The following is a 20,770-nucleotide window of genomic DNA, read 5'->3' on the forward strand; positions in this document are numbered from 1 at the left end:
GCAGAAATGTTAATTTCTCATGAGGTACCACAGGTTGAGAGGTGCTACCAGGATTGGTAAATGTGAACACATAGATCAGGGGTAGGCAACTAGATTCAGCCGCGGATGGTCAGGGGGCCGGAACAAAATTATAATAATTTGTACACTGCAAAATTACCACAACTAAGCCCAAAAACAGATTGTATTTGAAAATAACAATCATTACATACCTTGATTACATCTCTTTTTTTTTCTCAAGAGAATACTTGGGAATAGATTTTCTACATTAAACAAATGTTTTGCTGAATTCCTGGTGATTTTACAGCCTTTGACCAAAAACTAAAATCCCCCAAAATATATATATTTGTTTATACTAAAACCTTTGGGTAGCCCCCCCACAAAAAAATATATATATATAACTTGCGGGCCGGTTTCGGGCCACGGGACGCCTGTTGCCGACCCCTGACATAGATAGTTTTTTATATTTCAGAATCTCAGCATTTTAAATATATCAAACAGTGCCAGTATTGCCCTTTGAACAGCACCAGGTGTAGAAATGGAGTAACATTTTAGACTACTCCACAAAATATCTTAAGACTAGCGTCCCTTTACAACCTTAAATATCAAGTCCTAGACCCGTTACTCTAGTTTCACGTGACTTTTTTTAAACCATGTGAAAGTAATACATAAAAAATGACTAATAGATTTTTTGTTAACCAAGTTACTGTATAGCGTTGTCCTGGGGAAAAATATTCCATACTGTATTTACAAAGTGCTATCTTAAAACATTCCTATTCAGTTTTGTGTACAGTAGTAGACTAATACCATACTTTGCCGAAGGCAATGATTTGGTTCCATGACAGGATAGAAAGGCGCTTTTGATCATTTACATCTTGCTTATGAAAAGAAAAATACAAGTATATATACATATACTCTCTAAATCTATATATATTTATATCTTAGGCACACGGAAAAAAAATAGCTGCATACATAAAATAATGAGACTGCTATCGATATATAATGTCATTGAGGCTTCTGTGTTGGGCGTGCAGAAGATTGCATGCTGGTAGAAAGCTTTCTGGAGGATGCCTGCTTCTCAAGAGGCTTTTTCCCATTGGGGGGAGAATTAAGACTGGATTCAGAAGTGGAAGACTTGGATTTGCCTATAACAGGTAACAGAGAGCGTCTGACTGGGGTGGAGGGCTTGGAGGACTCCTTTACCTCAGTGACAACCTCGTTCACATGATGCTCTGGGGAGGCCTGCAGTGAGGCATTGGCTGACCCATCCCACTCCTGACCGCTCAGCCTGGCTGTCCTCTCAGAGGCCTTCTTGGCCAGGATGCTGGTCTTACCCAGATCGGCCGACCGGCGAGACTCTCTCTGGCGCAGGGCGTTCTTGAAGAACGACAGACCCTTGTCCTCTGACTTGCTGCTGCGCCTAGGGTCCCTGGAGGAGACGCTGGGGGAGCGCAGGCTGGTGACAGAGGAGCTGCTGATGGAACTCCGCAAAAACCTCCTCTCTGGACGGACCCCCTCCACAGCGGTCTTGCTGGGGGTCCGGGCTGCAGCGTTGCTGCCCCAGCGTGGTCTATCAACCAGAGGGCTTACCAACCCCGAGTCCCGACTGCAGCTCCTCTCCAGCAGCTTCTTCCGACCAGAGGAGGTCTTCTCAAGGCCAGAGGAACTCTTCTTTACGGTGGGGGAGGGGGAGGCGGAGGACTGCGGCGTGGAGATGCGCTGCTTGCGCTGAGGGGTTCCAGCTGCCGAGTCGGGACCCTTGGAAGACAAAGACTCTTTCTTTTTGGATGGGGTCCTGGTGGGCGTAGCGCTGCCGCTGCTGGTGGTCTTGTCTTTAGAGTTGGTCACCTTGGGGCCCTTCACCACAGGGCTGGAAGACATTTGGGATGTAGAGGATTTGGGGTTGGAGGACGAACACTGGCGCTTCTTGGAGCTTTTCTCTGGCTCAGACTTGATGGAACTCTTTTTGGACCCGACGCTCTCTAACTTCGGGGCAGATCCGGCGGTGCTGCTCTTGCGTTTCTGCTCCTTCGACGGGGTGGCTTGTGCATTTTGGTCCAGGGCTGTTATCTGGTTGTTGTTGTCAGTCGGGTCACTCTTGGAGCTCTTCTTATCGGCTGGCGTGGGTGCCCTGCAGTAGACCTCGTCTAGGATCCTCCTGTCATGGTCCTGATCGGTGCTGTTCCCCTCCATCATGGCCAAGGAGGCCCTGCCGCCAGGGTAGCACTCGTGCCTGCTGTAGCTACCGAAGCAAGACGTGGATACCTTGTCATCACACGCCTCTCCCCTCTCTCCTATCCTCTCCAAGGGGGGAGAGGAGCGTGAGTCCAGGGAGAAGCGTGAGGGGGAGTTGGACCTCATCTGGAGCTTGGCAGAGAGGGACCAGGAGGGCTTCATGCCGTTCTCACTGAAGGCTAGAGGACTGGCGATGGATGACCTGGAAGACGAGCTCTGACGCTGGATGCTCCGAACAAAGGGACGGGTCGAAAAACCACCTAAATAGATTAAAATAAATGAATTTACACTAATGCACTAGACTCAATGAAATGATAATTTAATGCCCCTTTTTCTCAAGTGGGCATGGTAACAGATTGTGTAAGGTCAGAAATAACTAGCTAGAGGAGGGGAAAAGAGCTGAAGAAGGAGAAATAAGACAGAGAATCCCATTGTATCTCACCGTCATCTTCGCAGTGGTCCCCTGTGGTGAACTCCACCGACTCGCCCAGGGAAGCCAGAGAGGTGCGTCTGGAGGAGGCCCCGGAAGCCAGGCTGGCCGGCCTGCTGCCTTGGAGACGATTCACCCAGTGGTCACACAGAGATGAGCTGGTGGAGCCTGGCACAGATAGACACAACAATCAACACCCTCAGGTCTCTCACAGATAACCAAACTCACTCCAAGTTGTTGATGCTACAGTCCAACTAAGACTGGACAGACAGTTTCAATGTCACTTAATGACATTTCTCCTATCGAACAACGTAATACACCATCTTACATAATACATCATCTACAAACACTAGTGTCAGGAAAATCCCACACTCCAAGAAGCAACCACTGACCTGCTACGGAGCTGTTGGCGGACCAGGAGGGGATGGTGTTCCTCCTCTGGTAGAACAAGATGTAGGCCGTCTGCTGACACACATCATCATCAGCGATGGGCTGGACCTCACTGTCGTCAAAGCAGTACCACTGGCCGTCAACAGAGTTCTTACAGTAAGCTGGGGGTTAGAAGAACAAGATATTTAGGGTGATGGTGAAGAAACTGTCAGACTGTAGTGTTATTTTCCTATCCATCTACCTCCACAGTCAGTGACTACTACCACCCTACTGCTAAACCACCAGTCTTACCTGTGTAGTGGCCTCCATGCATGTTTCCGTGGTGATTGCAGACGGCGTACAGGTCGTACAGGTAGTCGTCAGGGTTACGCCCCAGGCCGTACGGTCGTCTCCATGGTGACCAGTGGGAGGGCAGGCTCCAGCTGCTCTGGGACCTCTTCACCATGTGAGGAGCCATGTCCATGCCTAGCAGAGGGAACCGCACCATGTTCTGCATCTTCACCCTCCTGTCAGCCTCCTACAGGACACAGCAGCAAACACATCAGTACCCAGTCAACTGAACTGTCGCTACACCTGCCTCTTAGACAGGCAGGAGATAGGTCACTGGGTAAGACTGAGTGACAGTGACTGAAGGCAAACCAAGAATAAGAACCAGTCGGGCCACCAAAAGCATGAGAAACTACAATTACTAAAACATAACAGGAATGTTTGGACACAATTCTCAGTGTGGGAATTGAAGGGGGTGCTGAATGCTATGTAGGTGCTGCAGTACCTGTCTGAACCTCTTGAGGTGCAGTATGAGGACGTCAGGCAGGGTCCACAGGCTGAGCTTGATGCGGCCCTGCTGCAGCTGCTTGCAGTGGGGGCAGCGCCAGGCATCATCCGGGGCCAGCTGGAACAGAGACGGCACACACACGCAGCCATCAAGGAAAAGCTCCCCACCGCAGTGCTTTTAAATCAGTCTTACTCATAGAGGGAGTTCCTGACTGCTCTACTCCATGTTTTCACAGCAACCTCATTTTTTGTGACCAGAGCCTGTTCTTAAACTGACCACCTCCAGCCTCGGCTAACCACAGTGTATATTCAGAGTCTATCTGGCGTCCTTCCAGACAGAGAGAAGCCATTATAAAAATGCTGTATTTCAAACATAGCATTAGGGGCAGAATATCCAGCAACCTCAGCATTTGAACCAAATGAAAGGATATTGGATATTCAGCTGTTGAATAATAAACAAACCCTCTGGTAAGAAGAGAATGTTCCTTTTTTCAAGTCTCTTTTCTTGTTTAAATACATACGACAGCATACAAATGCATCGACGGCCATTGTGTGTGGCCTTGTGATACCAACACAGTGTGTGTGTGTGTGTGTGTGTGTGTGTGTGTGTGTGTGTGTGTACTCCAGTGTTACCTGCTCCTCTTTGGTGTAGAGCTGGAGGCACTGAGCGAGGGTGCAGGCCTGGGGCTGATGGTGATGCTCTCTGTGCAGATACACACTCTCAGCATCAGGGATGTACTCTTCCTCAGTGAGCCCAAACAGACTGCATGGAAGGGGAGGGGAGTCACAGTCAGCCAATGAATCACTCAACAACACACTGCCTCCTTTCCTAACACACAATACTAAATCTGACAATTCCCAATAAGTGGAGATTGCTTAGGTAGGCAAATACTTAAGGATTTCATTCCTTTATGTTATTCTGTCTCCAAATTTCTAAAGACATTCGCATGCTTCCCAGCCGAAACAGTTCGTAAGAGTTTGTGCATCTTTATGAGGGCATTATGTGAAGTTTCTGTTCATTTTGGAGTTCGGTAAAAAGAAATGTGGCTGTTCGGGCACACTTTTTCTGAGGCAAGCCGAAGTCGGTAGCCAAAGTCTACGCCCCTTCGTCTGTGATTGGTCAACAGTAGCGATTCTTCAATAAAGCCTTTGTTGTCATTCAATGAGAGACAGCTCGTTTTCATGCAATTTTTTAAATTGAGAAATAAATACTGCATCAAACATCTTCGTTAACTTTAAAATTGCACGACTATGAACTTCTCTGCAAAAACGTCAAAATTAATGACAGATTTCTTGAGTTATCTTCGATTAATTCTGACTACGGTCTCTCAAAATGGACAAACAGTACTTTTCCTCTCTCTCTCAAGCACACTCGTTCGGTTTTCCAAGCCGAGTTCAGCAAGGCGCCAGCCGAACTGAAGCGTGCAGACTTTTGCCTTAAAAAAGCAAAAACAAACATCAAAGTGCCTCGTCTGCTATACTCTCTCGCCCCTCTCTTTAGACAAACAATCTATTTTGTTTAAATTAATATTTAGTTGCTTTAAGGGAAAGGCATTTTAAATTATTTCACCATTCGAATATCCGGATAGTCGAAATACATGTTTTAAAGAAAAACACAACATGCAACAATTTCAACTATTTTACTGAGTTACAGTTCATATAAGGAAATCAATTTAAGTCAATTTAAATAAATTCAATAGGCCCTAATCTATAATTTGACATGACTGGGCAGGGGTGCATTAGGCCCACCAACTTGGGAGCCAGGTCCAGCCAATCAGAATTAGTTTTTCCCCCACAAAAGGGCTTTATTACAGACAGAAATAATCCTTAGTTTCATCAGCTGTCTGGGTGGCTGGTCTCAGACGATCCCGCAGGTGAAGAAGCCGGATGTGGAGGTCCTGGGCTGGCGTGGTTACCTGTGGTCTGCGGTTGTGAGGCCAGTTGGACGTACTGCCAAATTCTCTAAAATGACGTTGGATGCAGCTTATAGCGGAGAACTGAACATTAAACTCTCTGGCAACAGCTCTGGTGGACATTCCTGCAGTCAGTATGTCAATTGCACACTCCCTCAAAACTAAACTGCACATTTTAGAGTGGCCTTTTATTTTCCCCAGCACAAGGTGCACCTGTGTAATGATCGCGCTGTTTAATCATCTTTTTGATATGCCACACCTGTCAGGTAGATGGATTATCTTGGCAAAGGAGAAATGCTCACTAACAGGGATGTAAACAAATTAGTGCAGTTCCAGGTCTCTGGCAGCCTCTGGAACTGCCGTTCTGCGGCCAACAAGGCAGAGTTAATCTCAGCCTATGCTACCCTCCAGTCCCTCGACTTCTTGGCGCTGACGGAAACATGGATTACCACAGAAAACACTGCTACTCCTACTGCTCTTTCCTCGTCTGACCATGTGTTCTGGAGAGCACCTGGTCAGCGCGGCGGTGGCACAGGAATCCTCATCTCTCCCAATTGGACATTCTCTCTTTCCCCCTGACCCATCTGTCTATCTCCTCATTTGAATTCCATGCTGTCACAGTCACTAGCCCATTCAAGCTTAACATCCTTATCATTTATCGCCCTCCAGGATCCCTTGAAGAGTTCATCAATGAGCTTGACGCCTTGAAAAGTTCCTTTCCTGAGGATGGCTCACCCCTCACAGTTCTGGGTGACTTTAACCTCCCTACGTCTGCCTTTGACTCATTTCTCTCTGCTTCCTTCTTTCCACTCCTTTCCTCTTTTGACCTCACCCTCTCACCGTCCCCCCCTACTCACAAGGCAGGCAATACGCTTGACCTCATCTTTACTAGATGCTGTTCTTCTACTAATCTCACTGCAACTCCCCTCCAAGTCTCCGACCACTACTTCGTATCCTTTTCTCTCTCGCTCTCCTCCAACACTACTCACTCTGCCCCTACTCAGATGGTAATGTGCCGTCGCAACCTTCGCCCTCTCTCTCCCGCTACTCTCTCCTCTTCCATCCTATCATCTCTTCCCTCTGCTAAATCCTTCTCCCTCCGATCTCCTGATTCTGCCTCCTCAACCCTCCTCTCCTCCCTTTCTGCATCTTTTGACTCTCTATGTCCCCTATCCTCCCGGCCGGCTCGGTCCTCCCCTCCTGCACCGTGGCTTGACGACTCATTGCGAGCTCACAGAAGAGGGCTCCGGGCAGCCGAGCGGAAATGGAGGAAAACTAGACTCCCTGCGGACCTGTCATCTTTTCACTCCCTGCTCTCTACATTCTCTTCCTCTGTTTCCGCTGCTAAAGCCACTTTCTACCACTCTAAATGTCAAGCCTCTGCCTCTAACCCTAGGAAGCTCTTTGCCACCTTCTCCTCCCTGCTGAATCCTCCTCCTCCTCCCCCTCCCTCTCTGTGGATGACTTCGTCAACCATTTTGAAAAGAAGGTTGACGACATCCAATCCTCATTTATAAAGTCAAATGACACCGCTGGTCTTGCTCACACTGCCCTACCCTATGCTTTGACTTCTTTCTCCCCTCTCTCTCCAGATGAAATCTTGCAACTTGTGACGGCCGGCCGCATAACAACCTGCCCGCTTGACTCTATCCCCTCCTCTCTTCTCCAGACCATTTCCAGAGACCTTCTCCCTTACCTCACCACGCTCATCAACTCATCCTTGACCGCTGGCCATGTCCCTTCCGTCTTCAAGAGAGCGAGAGTTGCACCCCTCCTCAAAAAACCTACACTCGATCCCTCCGATGTCAACAACTACAGACCAGTATCCCTTCTTTCTTTTCTCTCCAAAACTCTTGAGCGTGCCGTCTCTAGCCAACTCTCCTGCTATCTCTCTCAGAATGACCTTCTTGATCCAAACCAGTCAGGTTTCAAGACTGGTCATTCAACTGAGACTGCTCTTCTCTGTGTCACGGAGGCTCTCCGCACTGCTAAAGCTAACTCTCTCCCCTCTGCTCTTATCCTTCTAGACCTATCTGCTGCCTTTGATACTGTGAACCATCAGATCCTCCTCTCCACCCTCTCCGAGTTGGGCATTTCCGGTGCTGCTCACTCTTGGATTGCGTCCTACCGGACAGGTCGCTCCTACCAGGTGGCGTGGCGAGAATCTGTCTCCGCACCACGTGCTCTCACCACTGGTGTTGGCTGGGCTCCCTGCCTGTGCCATTAAACCCCTACAACTTATCCAGAACGCTGCAGACCGTCTGGTATTCGACCTTCCCAAGTTCTCTCATGTCACCCCGCTCCTCCGCACACTCCACTGGCTTCCAGTTGAGGCTCGCATCTACTACAAGACCATGGTGCTTGCCTACGGAGCTGTCAGGGGAACGGCACCTCCTTACCTTCAGGCTCTGATCAGACCCTACACCCAAACGAGAGCACTACGTTCATCCACCTCTGGCCTGCTAGCTCCCCTACCTGTACGGAAGCACAGTTCCCGCTCAGCCCAGTCAAAGCTATTTGCTGCTCTGGCACCCCAATGGTGGAACAAGCTCCGCCACGACGCCAGGACAGCGGAGTCACTGACCACCTTCCGGAGACACTTGAAACCCTACCTCTTTAAGGAATACCTGGAATAGTATAAAGTAATCCTTCTACACCCCCCCCCCCCTCTCCCCATAAAAAAAAAAGTGGTTGTCCCACTGGCTATCATAAGTTCAATGCACCAATTTGTAAGTCGCTAAATTATGTAAATGTTAATACGCTTTTTGTGCGTATGGAACATTTCTGGAATCTTTTATTTCAGCTAATGAAACATGGGACCAACAATTTACATGTTGCGTTTATATTTTTGTTCAGTATATATTTTGCCCAAAAGTTATGAGATCCAAAATGTACCGCTTAGTAGGAATGACCCAGCTACGTTAGTTAGCCAGCTAGCTAGCTTGAAAGGCTAATTGAGGCTGCTGTGCTCCCCACCTCCTTGTCTACAACAATTCCATTCATATTAAACAACAGCCTACCTGTTGGTTGATCATTGTAGCCTACTTACTTACATTTAGCCAACTTAATTTCGTAATTGTAATTCCATTTTGCATTGATTAGAAATCTCCCACTTCACTTGGAGCCTTTGATGGTAGTGCTGCTTTGACTGACCGACAATAACAAGCTACACTCGTGAAAAGTGTGTAGGCTACCGGTACGTCTTTTTTTTAATGGCGCGCACTCATAAAAACTCATAAAACTGTTGTTTTACTAAAATGTCTAATGTCATGGTATATCCTTGTATGTAGCAATGTCACATAGATAATAACATTTTAGACAAAGTATTTTCATTAAAATAGGCCTAGCCTATATATATTTTTTAAATATCTTCTCGCAAGTCATTGAATACTAACTTCCATTTGGATAGTCAAATATTCTAACAACCATCCCCATCCCTAGTGCCTTTATGGGGATAATTTATGGTCATGTATTTCCCTGCAGGATGAATCTCACCACAAAACCCCAGAAACATGGCATTTTTCAAAGGGATGCAGAGCACCAGCAATACTGTTGTGCAGCGTTAACTCACTAATCCTTGGTCTCTTTGTCCCACTCCACCACTATCTTGACGTGCGGCGGTCCCCCCTGTCCACAGGACTTGTACGCTCTGCCGAAGAAAGATTATGTTATGAGGGAAAACAAGAACAAGCCAGTTTCACAACCCTGCCTGACAAGTTAAAAATATTCCAACCAACAAGCTGTATTCCTCTCATCTTCAAAACACTACAAATCTAAGTGAATTGGATTTACATTACCCATGTGGCTGTCCTTTTGCCTCCTGTACACATATCTAACCAGCTTTGTAGTGTGTGTACTGTGTGACAAACTTCCATTCTATTCAATTGAATCAGCAACTGGGATATAAACTATAATCCAAACCTGCTGAGCAAGCAGTGTGTGTGAAGAAACAGACACCAAAACATGTTAAGGCACGCCATTTAATGGTTCTGGTGACATAAGAGCATCTAATCTGGCATTCAAGTCTGGTTAGAGGATTACAAGGAGGCGGTGAACTGTAAACAACAGTGTGCATTGGGGGTGAGGAGGTGGTGTTCAGTAGGAAGAAAACATTTTTGAAAAGGGGAGATACTACCTGAACACAGATGTCCTTTTTCTGATGAGAAACGTTTTGTTATGTGCCCTACTGAACATGACCCTGGTTGAGAGCTACAGTTGAATAATATAAAATATGCCATTTAGCAGACACTTTTATCCAAAGCGACTTACTGTCATGCGTGCATAAATTTTTTACATACAGATGTGCTATCTTAATTTGATCACTCTGTTGTCGCAGAGAATCTTCCTGCGCAACAGGAAATGCAAATGTATTGCATTCGAGGTTTAACAAAAAATGTATCAACCCCTCAAAAAATGTCCATTAATTATAATCCACATAATATAGAAACTGGTCAAATTAAGATATCACATCTGTATGGGTGGTCCCAGGAATCGAACACACTATCCTGGAGTTGCAAGCACCATGCTCTACCAACTGAGCTACAAAGGACCAGGAATAACAAGGAGACTGACCTTTCCACTGTTGGGTGACAGAGAGGCTGCTCCTCTTGGGGCAGGAGGTACGTGATGCCAACCACACCAACCACTCGCAGGCTAAAGGGCCCCACCTGCAGATAATACCAGGACTTTAGTTACTCACTATCCCTATTCCCACTTCCTGACTGCTACGTATAGACATGTTGCCATGGCCGTGCTTTTCAAACCAGACCAACTGCATTCTATCCAATGAAGCAACTTACACGTCCAACATGCCATTACATGGGAATCAACTGTTCATTTCTTTAGAGTCTAAGACGTTGGAGGATAGGGGGTGCTAAGCTGACATATGGAATTGTTTTAAAATGGTCATACTATGGATAATTTAGCTATTTTATTTTATTTTAGGACCCCTTTAGATATAATAAAAAATATATAAAACATGTATTTTATCAAATATTGATTTTGGCCTTTACTACTAAAGCCCATAGAAACGCATTGAATAACACATTCATATATGGCAAAAAGGACAGTCAAGAAAGAAATAATAAGAAACAAGGTTTTGAAGTGTCTGTCCTAAATCTAGGAGATATAAAAAAAATGCTGGAAATATATACACCATCAGTCAAAAGTTTGGACACACCTACTCCTACAAGGGTTTTTCTTTATTTTAATATTTTCTACATTGTAGAATAATAGTGAAGACATCAAAACAATGAAATAACACATATGGAATCATGTAGTAAACAAAAATGTGTTAAACAAATCAAAATATAGTTTATATTTGAGATTCTTCAAATAGCCACCCTTTGCTTTGATGACAGAAGGCACACTCTTGGCATTATCTCAACCACCTTCATGAGGTAGTCACCTGGAATGCATTTCAATTAACAGGTGTGCCTTCTTAAAAGTTAATTTGTGGAATTTCTTTCCTTCTTAATGCGTTTGAGCCAATCAGTTGTGTTGTGACAAGGGGGGGTATACAGAAGATAGCCCTATTTGGTAAAAGAGCATGTCCATATTATGGCAAGAACAGCTCAAATAAGCAAAGAGAAACGACAGTCCATCATTACTTTAAGACATGAAGGTCAGTCAATACGGAACATTTCAAGAACTTGATGGAACTGGCTCTCATTAGGACCGCCACAGGAATGGAAGACCCAGAGTTACCTCTGCTGCAGAGGATAAGTTTATTAGAGTTACCAGCCTCAGAAATTGCAGCCCAAATAAATGCTTCACAGAGTTCAAGTAACATACACATCTCAACATCAACTGTTCAGAGGAGACTGTGTGAATCAGGCCTTCATGGTCGAATTGCTGCAAAGAAAACACTACTAAAGGACACCAATAAGAAGAAGAGACTTGCTTGGGCCAAGAAACACGAGCAATGGACATTAGACCGGTGGGAATTTGTCCTTTGGTCTGGAGTCCAAATTTCAGATTTTTGGTTCCAACCGCCGTGGCTTTGTGAGACGTGGTGTGGGTGAACGGATGATCTCCGGTTGTGTATTTCCCACCGGAAAGCATGGAGGAGGAGGTGTTATGGTGTGGGGGTGCTTTGCTGGTGACACTGTCTGTGATTTATTTAGAATTCAAGGCACACTTAACCAGCATGGCTACCACAGCATTCTGACGCGATACGCCATCACATCTGGTTTGGGCTTAGTGGGACTATCATTTGTTTTTCAACAGGACAATGACCCAACACACCTCCAGGCTGTGTAAGGGCTATTTTACAAAGAAGGAGAGTGATGGAGTGCTGCATCAGATGACCTGGCCTCCACAATCCCCTGACCTCAACCCAATTGAGATGGTTTGGGATGAGTCGACGGCAGAGTGAAGGTAAAGCATCCAACAAATGCTCAGCATATGTGGGAACTCCTTCAAGACTGTTGGGAAAGCATTCCAGGCAAAGGTGGTTGAGAGAATGCAAAGAGTGTGCAAAGCTGTCATCAAGGCAAAGGGTGGCTACTTTGAAGAATCTCAAATATAAAATATATTTTGATTTGTTTAAAACTTTTTTGGTTACTACATGATTCCATATGTGTTATTTCATAGTTTTGATGTCTTCACTATTATTCTATAATGTAGAAATTAGTAAAAATAAAGAAAAACCCTTGAATGAGTAGGTGTGTCTAAACTTTTGACTGGTACTGTATATATATTTTTGGGTAGGCACAAAACTACCTTCATACTTCCATTAGTTTTTTTTAACCGGTACCGGTTACCTTCAGACGAATCCTGTGACAGTTGTAGGGGTCGTAGAGCAAAACGGAGTTTGTGGGAGTCTTACCTTTCCATTGAGTGGTCATAATAATTTATATGTCAAACTGTTCAGACGTTTTTGTGAGAAGAATGATTTAATGGATCTCTCATGGTCTGACGCACACAGCTCTAGCTCTGACGGCTTTTACTGCAGATGCGGAAGTGCGACACTGGCGGATGCAGTGGATTGAGGGGGTTAAATGCAGTAAACCACAGTGCTTGCTAGTGAAAGCCTTCACTCGTAAGTCAGACTCTTTTGCCATTTCATATTTTTTTTTAGTTGACAGTTTACCTCAATTCTGTGGGGTTGTGTTTCCATTCACCCACCTGAATGTAAACTCCTGGCCTGAGCAGGTGATGCATCTTCTCCAGGATCTCCTTCTGCAGGATATCCCAGGTCACAGTGCGATCCATGTACAGTACAAATGGAAGACCAAACCTGGAAAAGAGGGAATGATATTCTACTGTTAAGACTCCAAGTATACCTTAATATAACAAATCTCATATGACCTGCACGGTTTCAGAGGACAGTGGAAAACGCTGGGCTGTAGTACCCATAGAAATACAATTAGAACATTGTAGTCAATATTATTAATAGTGCATCTCTATAGTACCTCCTCCCTTGCTGGCCGGTGCAGGCTCGGTTACAGATCAGCAGGACCATCTTGTCGGCCCCCATGTTCTTATTGGGCGTTGCAGTGGCAGGATTCACAGCTCCTTGCATGAAAGATGAAGTCCTGCTCATCTCACTCCCAAACTTTAAGTTGTTCTGGTTCAGGTTGGCAAGGAGACTCCCTGGATTTCAAATCCCAATCGGTCATTGATACTCAGTCAATACTTCAATATACATTACACAAAATGCATGACAAGTACACTACCAAAACTGCAAAAACAATTTTTTGAGAAATGCCCAAAACGTATTGAATAATTTGATATCAAAAGTAGATTAATAGTGAAGAGGTACCTCTCTTGGTTCGAATGTTCTCTAGCCTGAAGGTCTCAGGCGTCTCAAAGGCAAAGATGGAGTCGCTCTCCTGAATGATATCGAGATCGTCGTCATCATCACAGAAGGAGCGATGGAAACCGTCGTAGTACATCTCCGTCAAAACAAACTGAAACAGAGATAAGAGGAAGTCAGAACAAATCAATAAGCTGCTGCCATTTAGTCAACTCTAAAATGCTTTTATTCAGATAAGATGGTGAAACATTAGTTAGGCCATGCCCATTTTAGTGAATGAAAAACAGAACACAAATAAACATCAATATTCTCTACAGTGTATAGGCCTACCTCTTCTGTAAATATGGAAGGCTACACACTATGCTTGAAAACCCCCTCCCTTCCTCCTGGAGTCCTTGACCTATCCCTCAATCATATCAACTTTTCTTATTCAGACTAGGATTTCACAAAGACTAGTGTTTTGCTTAATGTTATCCAATGACATCACTGTATGAAAGGTTCAGCCACATCAAACCTAAGCATCAGTTCTGTTGTTCTTGGATACAATGGGCTCTGTTCCAGTGATCCCTTCATCCTGATTAAAGAGACTATGATGCACTATTCTAATACTACTTACCACAACACTATAAAGCAGCTATTAATACTGAAATGGGCACACAATCAGTCTAGTACCCAGGGATTAATCATTAAAGGAAAAGTAAGTCTAAGTAGGGCGCTCCTTTACTGTTCTTTTCAGATAACAATCCTTTGAAATCCTTAGTAGCTAGATACCACAATAAAATAAAACATCCAAGTTAACGTCTGTGTGTATGTAACCTAGTAAGACAGAGCTGAGGCTGCTAGGGATAAGAGAGCAGGAAGGAAGCAGCACCTGGTCCAGGGGGATCTTGGTCTCACGTGACACAGCATCTCGGAGTCTGGACACGGTGCTGTTCAGGGGCACGGCCACTCCGATCCTCATACAGTGAGAGTACTTCCCCTGGTAGACCACTGTCACATACAGAGGCCTGGGAGGAGAGGAAACATGGGAAAGGACAGGGATCAAATATTGGCCCTCTGCATGGAATAATTACAAAACACCAGATAAAAACCACTGACATGGGCCAGGAATTAACAGAATGGACAAACTCAACTGTCGCCATATCAAACACAATTACGTCCAATAATCAACCTCTTAGGAGAGGACAGGTTTCCATCTCCTCTAATAATGCTGCTACATCACTGTCTGGAGACTAGCTCATTTGTAATTACTCTGAGAGCACTGAGCAGGATTCCTCTGGTGACTGTGTGGATCAGTGCTACTCTAAGCTGACACTAAGAACTCAGCCAGCAGGCACAGCAATGCAGCTTTTTCAGGAGTTCAGTTTCAGATACCACACATTTAGGAGAACCCACATTTTCAAGATGGTTGCCATTTCTGAGATTCTCTGTCATTTGAACTTTTTATATAGGATCTGTCCCATGATTGTGTTTCTGGGAGGAGAAGGAAGAAGAAGAAGTGAGCCACTGAACCTTGGTCTGGAGGACCATTATTCTGTCATCAATCAGATTCGCCGGAGGACTAATGGGACATAATTTGCCACTGCCTATCTCCTAATTTCACCTCATCCTTCCCATCTTTAATTATGCATGGACAGTAATGAATTTAGTGGCTTAAAAAAGAATCTGCATCGATCAAGGCGCTCTCTCCTTGATGTGACAGTATAACACTATCGTAAAAATAGCATCACTGTGTCATGAGGACAAAAAGGCCATACATGTCCCAGGTACCTCAGTTTAGGAGCATTATGAATCCTCAACTGAGTGAGCATAAAGGTGGTTTTGACTGCTAGGCACAAATAATGAAATTCAAAATACTAAAATTATGACAGAAGAACACAACATATTTCTAAAATGTGATAGGCCTACATCTTCATTTCAAATTTAAAAGTACGTCTATTTTCCTTTTTTTCTGGGCATGTAGCCCTTAAATTGGCTTTAGAAATAGAATAGTCCCATAATACTGGCTTGGTTTGGTCTGCAGATAGTCTCCTAAATGGCATATTTGGCCCCAAACGACATTCCTTCTTATTTGCTTTGCTTCCGCATCCCTGGGAAATTGAAATGAACCGCAGTCTCAAGTAGTCTCAAGATATACATTTCAACAGTCTTGTTCCGGCCACCAGACCCAATGCTGGAACACAGCAGAGATGTGTACTCACCTTGTGTGAGGTAAGGGGATGGGCAGGGAGATGCAGAGGAAAGGATCAAAGGTGTTGCTCTGTTTTTGGCAATGCGGGCAGGTGAGCGACGACCTGTCGGTAAGAAAGGGAACTCATTTGTCTCAGAAGAAGTCATGAATACACAGAATGGAGAATATAAAACACCTCAGCGGTAAGCATCATATAAGACCTACCTGTACTGGGCCTGAAATAGCTCTTGCACAAATGAACCGGTAGAGAGCGGAAGAGAAGGCCCCTCTAGATCCCCATCATCCTCTTCCACTGGTGGCTAATAGGAGAAAACAGAGTGGATGAGCTCTCACTGCATATTAGACGATTTAGGATATTGAGGCTGTATTCTATTCACTACGTCAATGAGCATCCAAAGCACAGTCTGAAAGACATCGAAAGGATAAGAGACCAAAATACAAACAAAACTGCCAGTGATGCTGCAGCTCCTCTGACTTATCCTCAAGGAAGTATGGGCATTTGGCATGGCGAACTAATCAACAAAGCTCTGTGGGGTCTATTCAGGTCACGTCTCTCACTCTGCATGTCTAAAGCCTTCCTCATGCTTCGGTTCTGCTGGCGCCTAGTCGAACTCAGCTAGGCGAACGAATGTGCTCGCATACTCCCTTAAAATACCTTTGCTTGAAAAACGGGAAAGCGGCAATAGTATCGTTTGTCCATCTTGAGACACCGTAGCCAGTATACACTTCCTCAACATTGTCAGAATTCATCTAAGATAACTCAAGAAATCTGTCAGTAACTTTGACGTTTTTGCCGAGGAGACCTTATTCGCACAATTTTACTTCTCAAGTGAACAAAATTTGCATGAAAACGATTGGTCTCTGATTGAATGACAACAAACACTTCATTGAAGAATCCCTACTGTTGACCAATCACCGACGAAGGGGCATAGACTTCGGCTACCCACTTCAGCTTGCCTCCAGAAAAATCCTTGCCAAAGATAAAAAATAACAAAATGTCACCATAATATATGCACAAACTGTTCCAAACTGTTTCGGATGGGAAGCATGCGGACGCCTTTACAGAGCAGGGAGCTGTGAGTGACAGCAGACCGGGAAGACTGAGAAATCCAGGAAGGGGACACAGAACACCATCACTTCCTGTTCATTCTCCCACAGGAGATGAATCAGTCATCACACTGTAAAGTAGGGAAGTGAGCTCTATCTCCTAACTTGTTTGTTCCAGTGCGCTGGAAGATTGATGCCTGATAAGGGGCTCAGCGTTCAGAAATGGGTTAGGTCGGTAAATCTGCCCTGGCCTGCAGGATGCCAGGCCCTTTCCCTCGCTCCAATGTTATTCTGTTTGGAATGTCTGAGTGAGGCTTCAAAGGACATCACAATTAGCCAGCCACCTCCTGTCACCTCCTCCACTCAGACTGCTGACTCACCTCAGGTACAGCTCCATTCACTGCTGGCTCAAGGTCACATCACTAACTGTCTCGCTGTGCTAACCTGGCCACTACCACCGTTCCTTAAGTTGCATTAGTAGCCCCTAACTCTATGATGTACAAACAAAAGTTTACCTTAATGGAAGGCCTGTTGTTGGGATGGTTGTTGAGGTCCTCATGTACCCTGTCCAGAAGCCAGAGCAGAAACTCCTGGGCATCATGCTGAGCATTGCCTCTATACTGCAAAGCGCTCTTTGAGACAGCATTCTGTAACAAACAGCACAAGCAACACTGCTTGAAAATTCTGGTGATAGCCTAGTCTCAGAAGTATGATATAGCCTAAATGTATTTGACCATTAGGCTGTTTCAAAGATCTGTAGTATAGGCTGAATCTGAGGACCAAATGCAGTCCTGTGAGACACGCAGTTTTGCTTTATGATGCATTTTACCAACTTACTTTGAACTCCCTGCTGTGCTGTGGGGTGTATTCAAATGTCCACAGGGCCCGGACCAGTCCAGACAGCTGCTCCGTCACCTCGCCTCTGTCCTGAGGGCCCTTCCTCCCCAAATGCACACCGTTTGTCTTCGGTTTCTCCTTCTCCTCGTCCGTTTCCTCGACTCCCCGGTATTGTTCCAGTGCCAAATACTCAGCAAAGAGTTCAGTGTTACTCAGGCACTGGAGGATGGCATTCATGAAACAAGTGTTACCATGGTTTTTGAGACCAGACACTCCAGGGACCTTCTCTCCGAGGAAACAGTCACTATCATCCAAAGCTGTTGAATCTTTGCCTCCAGTTTTGAATAATGTGAAACCCCCATCGTCTTTGTCACCTTCAATAGCATGCCCATCTGATCCAAAATGGGACAAGGTTGACAGGGTCCTGAGGACTCTGCCCATAAAACTACCCACAGAGCGCACAGAGCCTCGTCTGAAGAGTTTCTTGCTGAAGCTACCAGATTTCTTCTCTTTAGTCGTGGCTTTACTAGACATGATTGTCTGGCTTGTTGGGCACCCCGTCATGCAATCAATGTCAAAATACAATCTTTCCTGTGCGGAACGAGCTGAGTTAGCTAGCTAACTAGAATTACTTTCAGCTGTCTCGTGCTACATCTCAACTGGGATTAGGATGTCAAGTTACATCTCCACCCATAAACTAGCTTGCTGGGATATATTTCCCATGCTAGGGGTCTAGCATTGACTACAATTAAATACGTGTCAACACATTTCCAAAGACAATTGTTATGTTGATCTAATTGCATAACTAACGTTAGCGTGTCAGCTAACACAACAGCAACAATCCATAGCTAGCTAGTTAGCGAATCAGCTAGCTAGATTGGCTAGCTAGCTAGCTTGCAAGCCATACATTTATCCATTTTAAGTGATTCGATTTAGTAAAATACACTAATCACAATAAGTTGTCGATGCATTTTTATATGCTAAACAAGTCAACTTATCCGCTGACGCTCTTGCAAGTCGTTTCTTGTAGCTAGCTGATTGTTTTTATAGTTAGCATTTGCACATTAGCTAGCCAGAGATGCTAGCCACTGCATAAATGAGTCCCTTGCGCAGAAGTGTCCTCATCCCATCCGAAAATATAAATGTAGCTACCAAGCCAAGAGACGTTGAATTCCGTGTCCTTGATTAACTTGAGTGGGATTGTAAAATGTCCTATGCTTTCCAAACTGAAGTATTCTCCTAAATCCGACTTTCCATTGCAACGGAGTCGGTTTTTCACACTATCAGCAAAAAAACCACGGACACTGCAGGACCGCAGAGAAACAGCTGACGTAACAGAGTCAACGCCAAAATACAACTGGGGGAGGGAGGGGTTCCACTGTGCCTTTTTTTCTCTCTCCATAAACCAAACGTTTTGTATCAAAGTATCAAAATGTGCATTATTGAATAATAAAATCAATGATTTTTTCCAAAGGTAGGCCTATCCATAATCATGCAGTTGACAACTAAGGAAATACTTCCTGATCTAAGGACAGTCCAAAAAATATGATTGTAAGATTGACATAAATAATTGCTTCTTAAAATGTATTTGTTTTGGTTGCAAGTATGAGTGGGTTGGGTCTCCCATAGTACAGGGTGGGGCCCTATGATAATGGGGTTAATGAAATCTGAGAGGAGGTATGTTTCAGTTCCCACATTCATCCAGTCAGACATCAAATTGATCTACTGGTATTTTAATGCACCACAACATACAACATGTACAACAAATAGGATGGTGGAATCAATCCTTGACTGCCACATCTTGGCTGCATGGCCTCATCATACAGTGATGGATTTAGCTTTATTGAATTTTATGTAACCTATCACATACACACATTAGCCTATCAAAATACTAAATTTGGCTCCATGATCTACTAAAACGCAAAACACACAGACATAGTAAAACAATATATTTTTTAGCTTGGTGTCAGAGGAAAGAGAATCAGTCTGATGAGGGAATCAGTAGTCAAGGTCACCAACATAAAACCAATTGTAATTTGAGTCTTCATTGTGCCCGCCTCCTAATCCTCTACCCACCAATCAGCATGTCTTCTGTCATGTAGCACAGCATGAAATTAGCCTAATGCAAATTGTCCTTTAGACTTCTCTACAATTGAGATGGGAGGGAGAGTCACAGCGAGCTTTGTAATGTATAGTCTACTTTCAGACATCAGACACAATGTCAAACAGCATAAAATGATGTAGGCCTAATGGTTCATGTATTTCCCTTATTGTTTTCCACTGAACGTAGTATGGTTTTGACACCTACAAATGCTACCGACCTAAAGATGCAAGGATGTGGTGAATAAATGTGGGTTTTTAATTATAGTGCCATGAGTCACTTTCCTCATAAATATCTTTCTTGGACCTTTAACTATTGTTTTGCTATAGCTATTGGGTTGGTGGAACTTAGAAGTAAGGTAAAAGTAGGCTACCCAGATATAGATCCTAGAGATACAGATTCATCCATATACTGCCACCACATGCCCATATCATTCAGGTATGGCTTAATTTCCTGCTATGTTAAGCTGTCCTCAGCACACACAGTGACTAGATAATGTGCATCCCAGCAGCACCTCTCATCATTAGGATATCTATCCAATTAAATCTCTCCCAAGTAGCTCAGACTAGAGTGCAGACCCTAGACCTTACGTAAAAGAAGGGTGTAGACCATGCATTTTACTGGGAAACATCGATTTCCTTCATTCTATCTTATCCCGGTGTTCAGTGCCTCTGTATTGTATTATACAGTACATGTTAAAGCACATTACTTAATGCAACATTTATTGCCAAAAATATTTTCTACAGCTCTTCAAAATTATATACAATTCAGCCATGTGACTATTGCACTCTGCTGTTTGGAGAAAGGAAGTCAGTCACCAAGAAAGATTTGGAAAATAATTAATTATTTTCACTGCAATGTAGACTGCATGAGCACCCCCACACCCCACAGCACATAATGAGAAACATCTCCATAGATTTGAGCGGCAAAGACTAATTTAGCTACAGACACATGATTATTTAAAAATCCACACATGTAGGCCTAATATGACCTAGTGTGGTTTTATAGAATGATTAATTTGATCATTTTGTGACGGCAACATGGGTGCCTGTGCACACACTTGCGCCAATACACGTACTTTTAGGCCTAGATCATT

The 20,770-nt window shown here is 44.4% G+C and overlaps 1 protein-coding gene across 1 annotated transcript; it reads right to left on the reverse strand.

Moving 5' to 3' along the window:
• Window positions 1–282: 282 nt before the first annotated feature.
• Window positions 283–18,885, reverse strand: LOC121551746 (ubiquitin carboxyl-terminal hydrolase 31-like). The gene is made up of 16 exons (XM_045210777.1): window positions 17,574–18,885; window positions 17,252–17,383; window positions 15,894–15,988; window positions 15,700–15,792; window positions 14,370–14,505; window positions 13,505–13,652; window positions 13,155–13,335; window positions 12,868–12,979; window positions 10,312–10,406; window positions 9,311–9,388; window positions 4,460–4,589; window positions 3,825–3,944; window positions 3,344–3,569; window positions 3,055–3,213; window positions 2,675–2,830; window positions 283–2,492 (listed from the first exon to the last, which is right to left on the reverse strand). Exons 1-16 carry the CDS (start codon window positions 18,135–18,137, stop codon window positions 1,003–1,005), a joined length of 3,915 nt encoding a protein of 1,304 aa, XP_045066712.1. The 5' UTR covers window positions 18,138–18,885; the 3' UTR covers window positions 283–1,002.
• Between the last annotated feature and the right edge of the window lie 1,885 nt (window positions 18,886–20,770).

Source organism: Coregonus clupeaformis, chromosome 35 (genome assembly GCF_020615455.1).
Source record: "Coregonus clupeaformis isolate EN_2021a chromosome 35, ASM2061545v1, whole genome shotgun sequence".
In the NCBI taxonomy this organism is placed as follows: domain Eukaryota; kingdom Metazoa; phylum Chordata; class Actinopteri; order Salmoniformes; family Salmonidae; genus Coregonus; species Coregonus clupeaformis.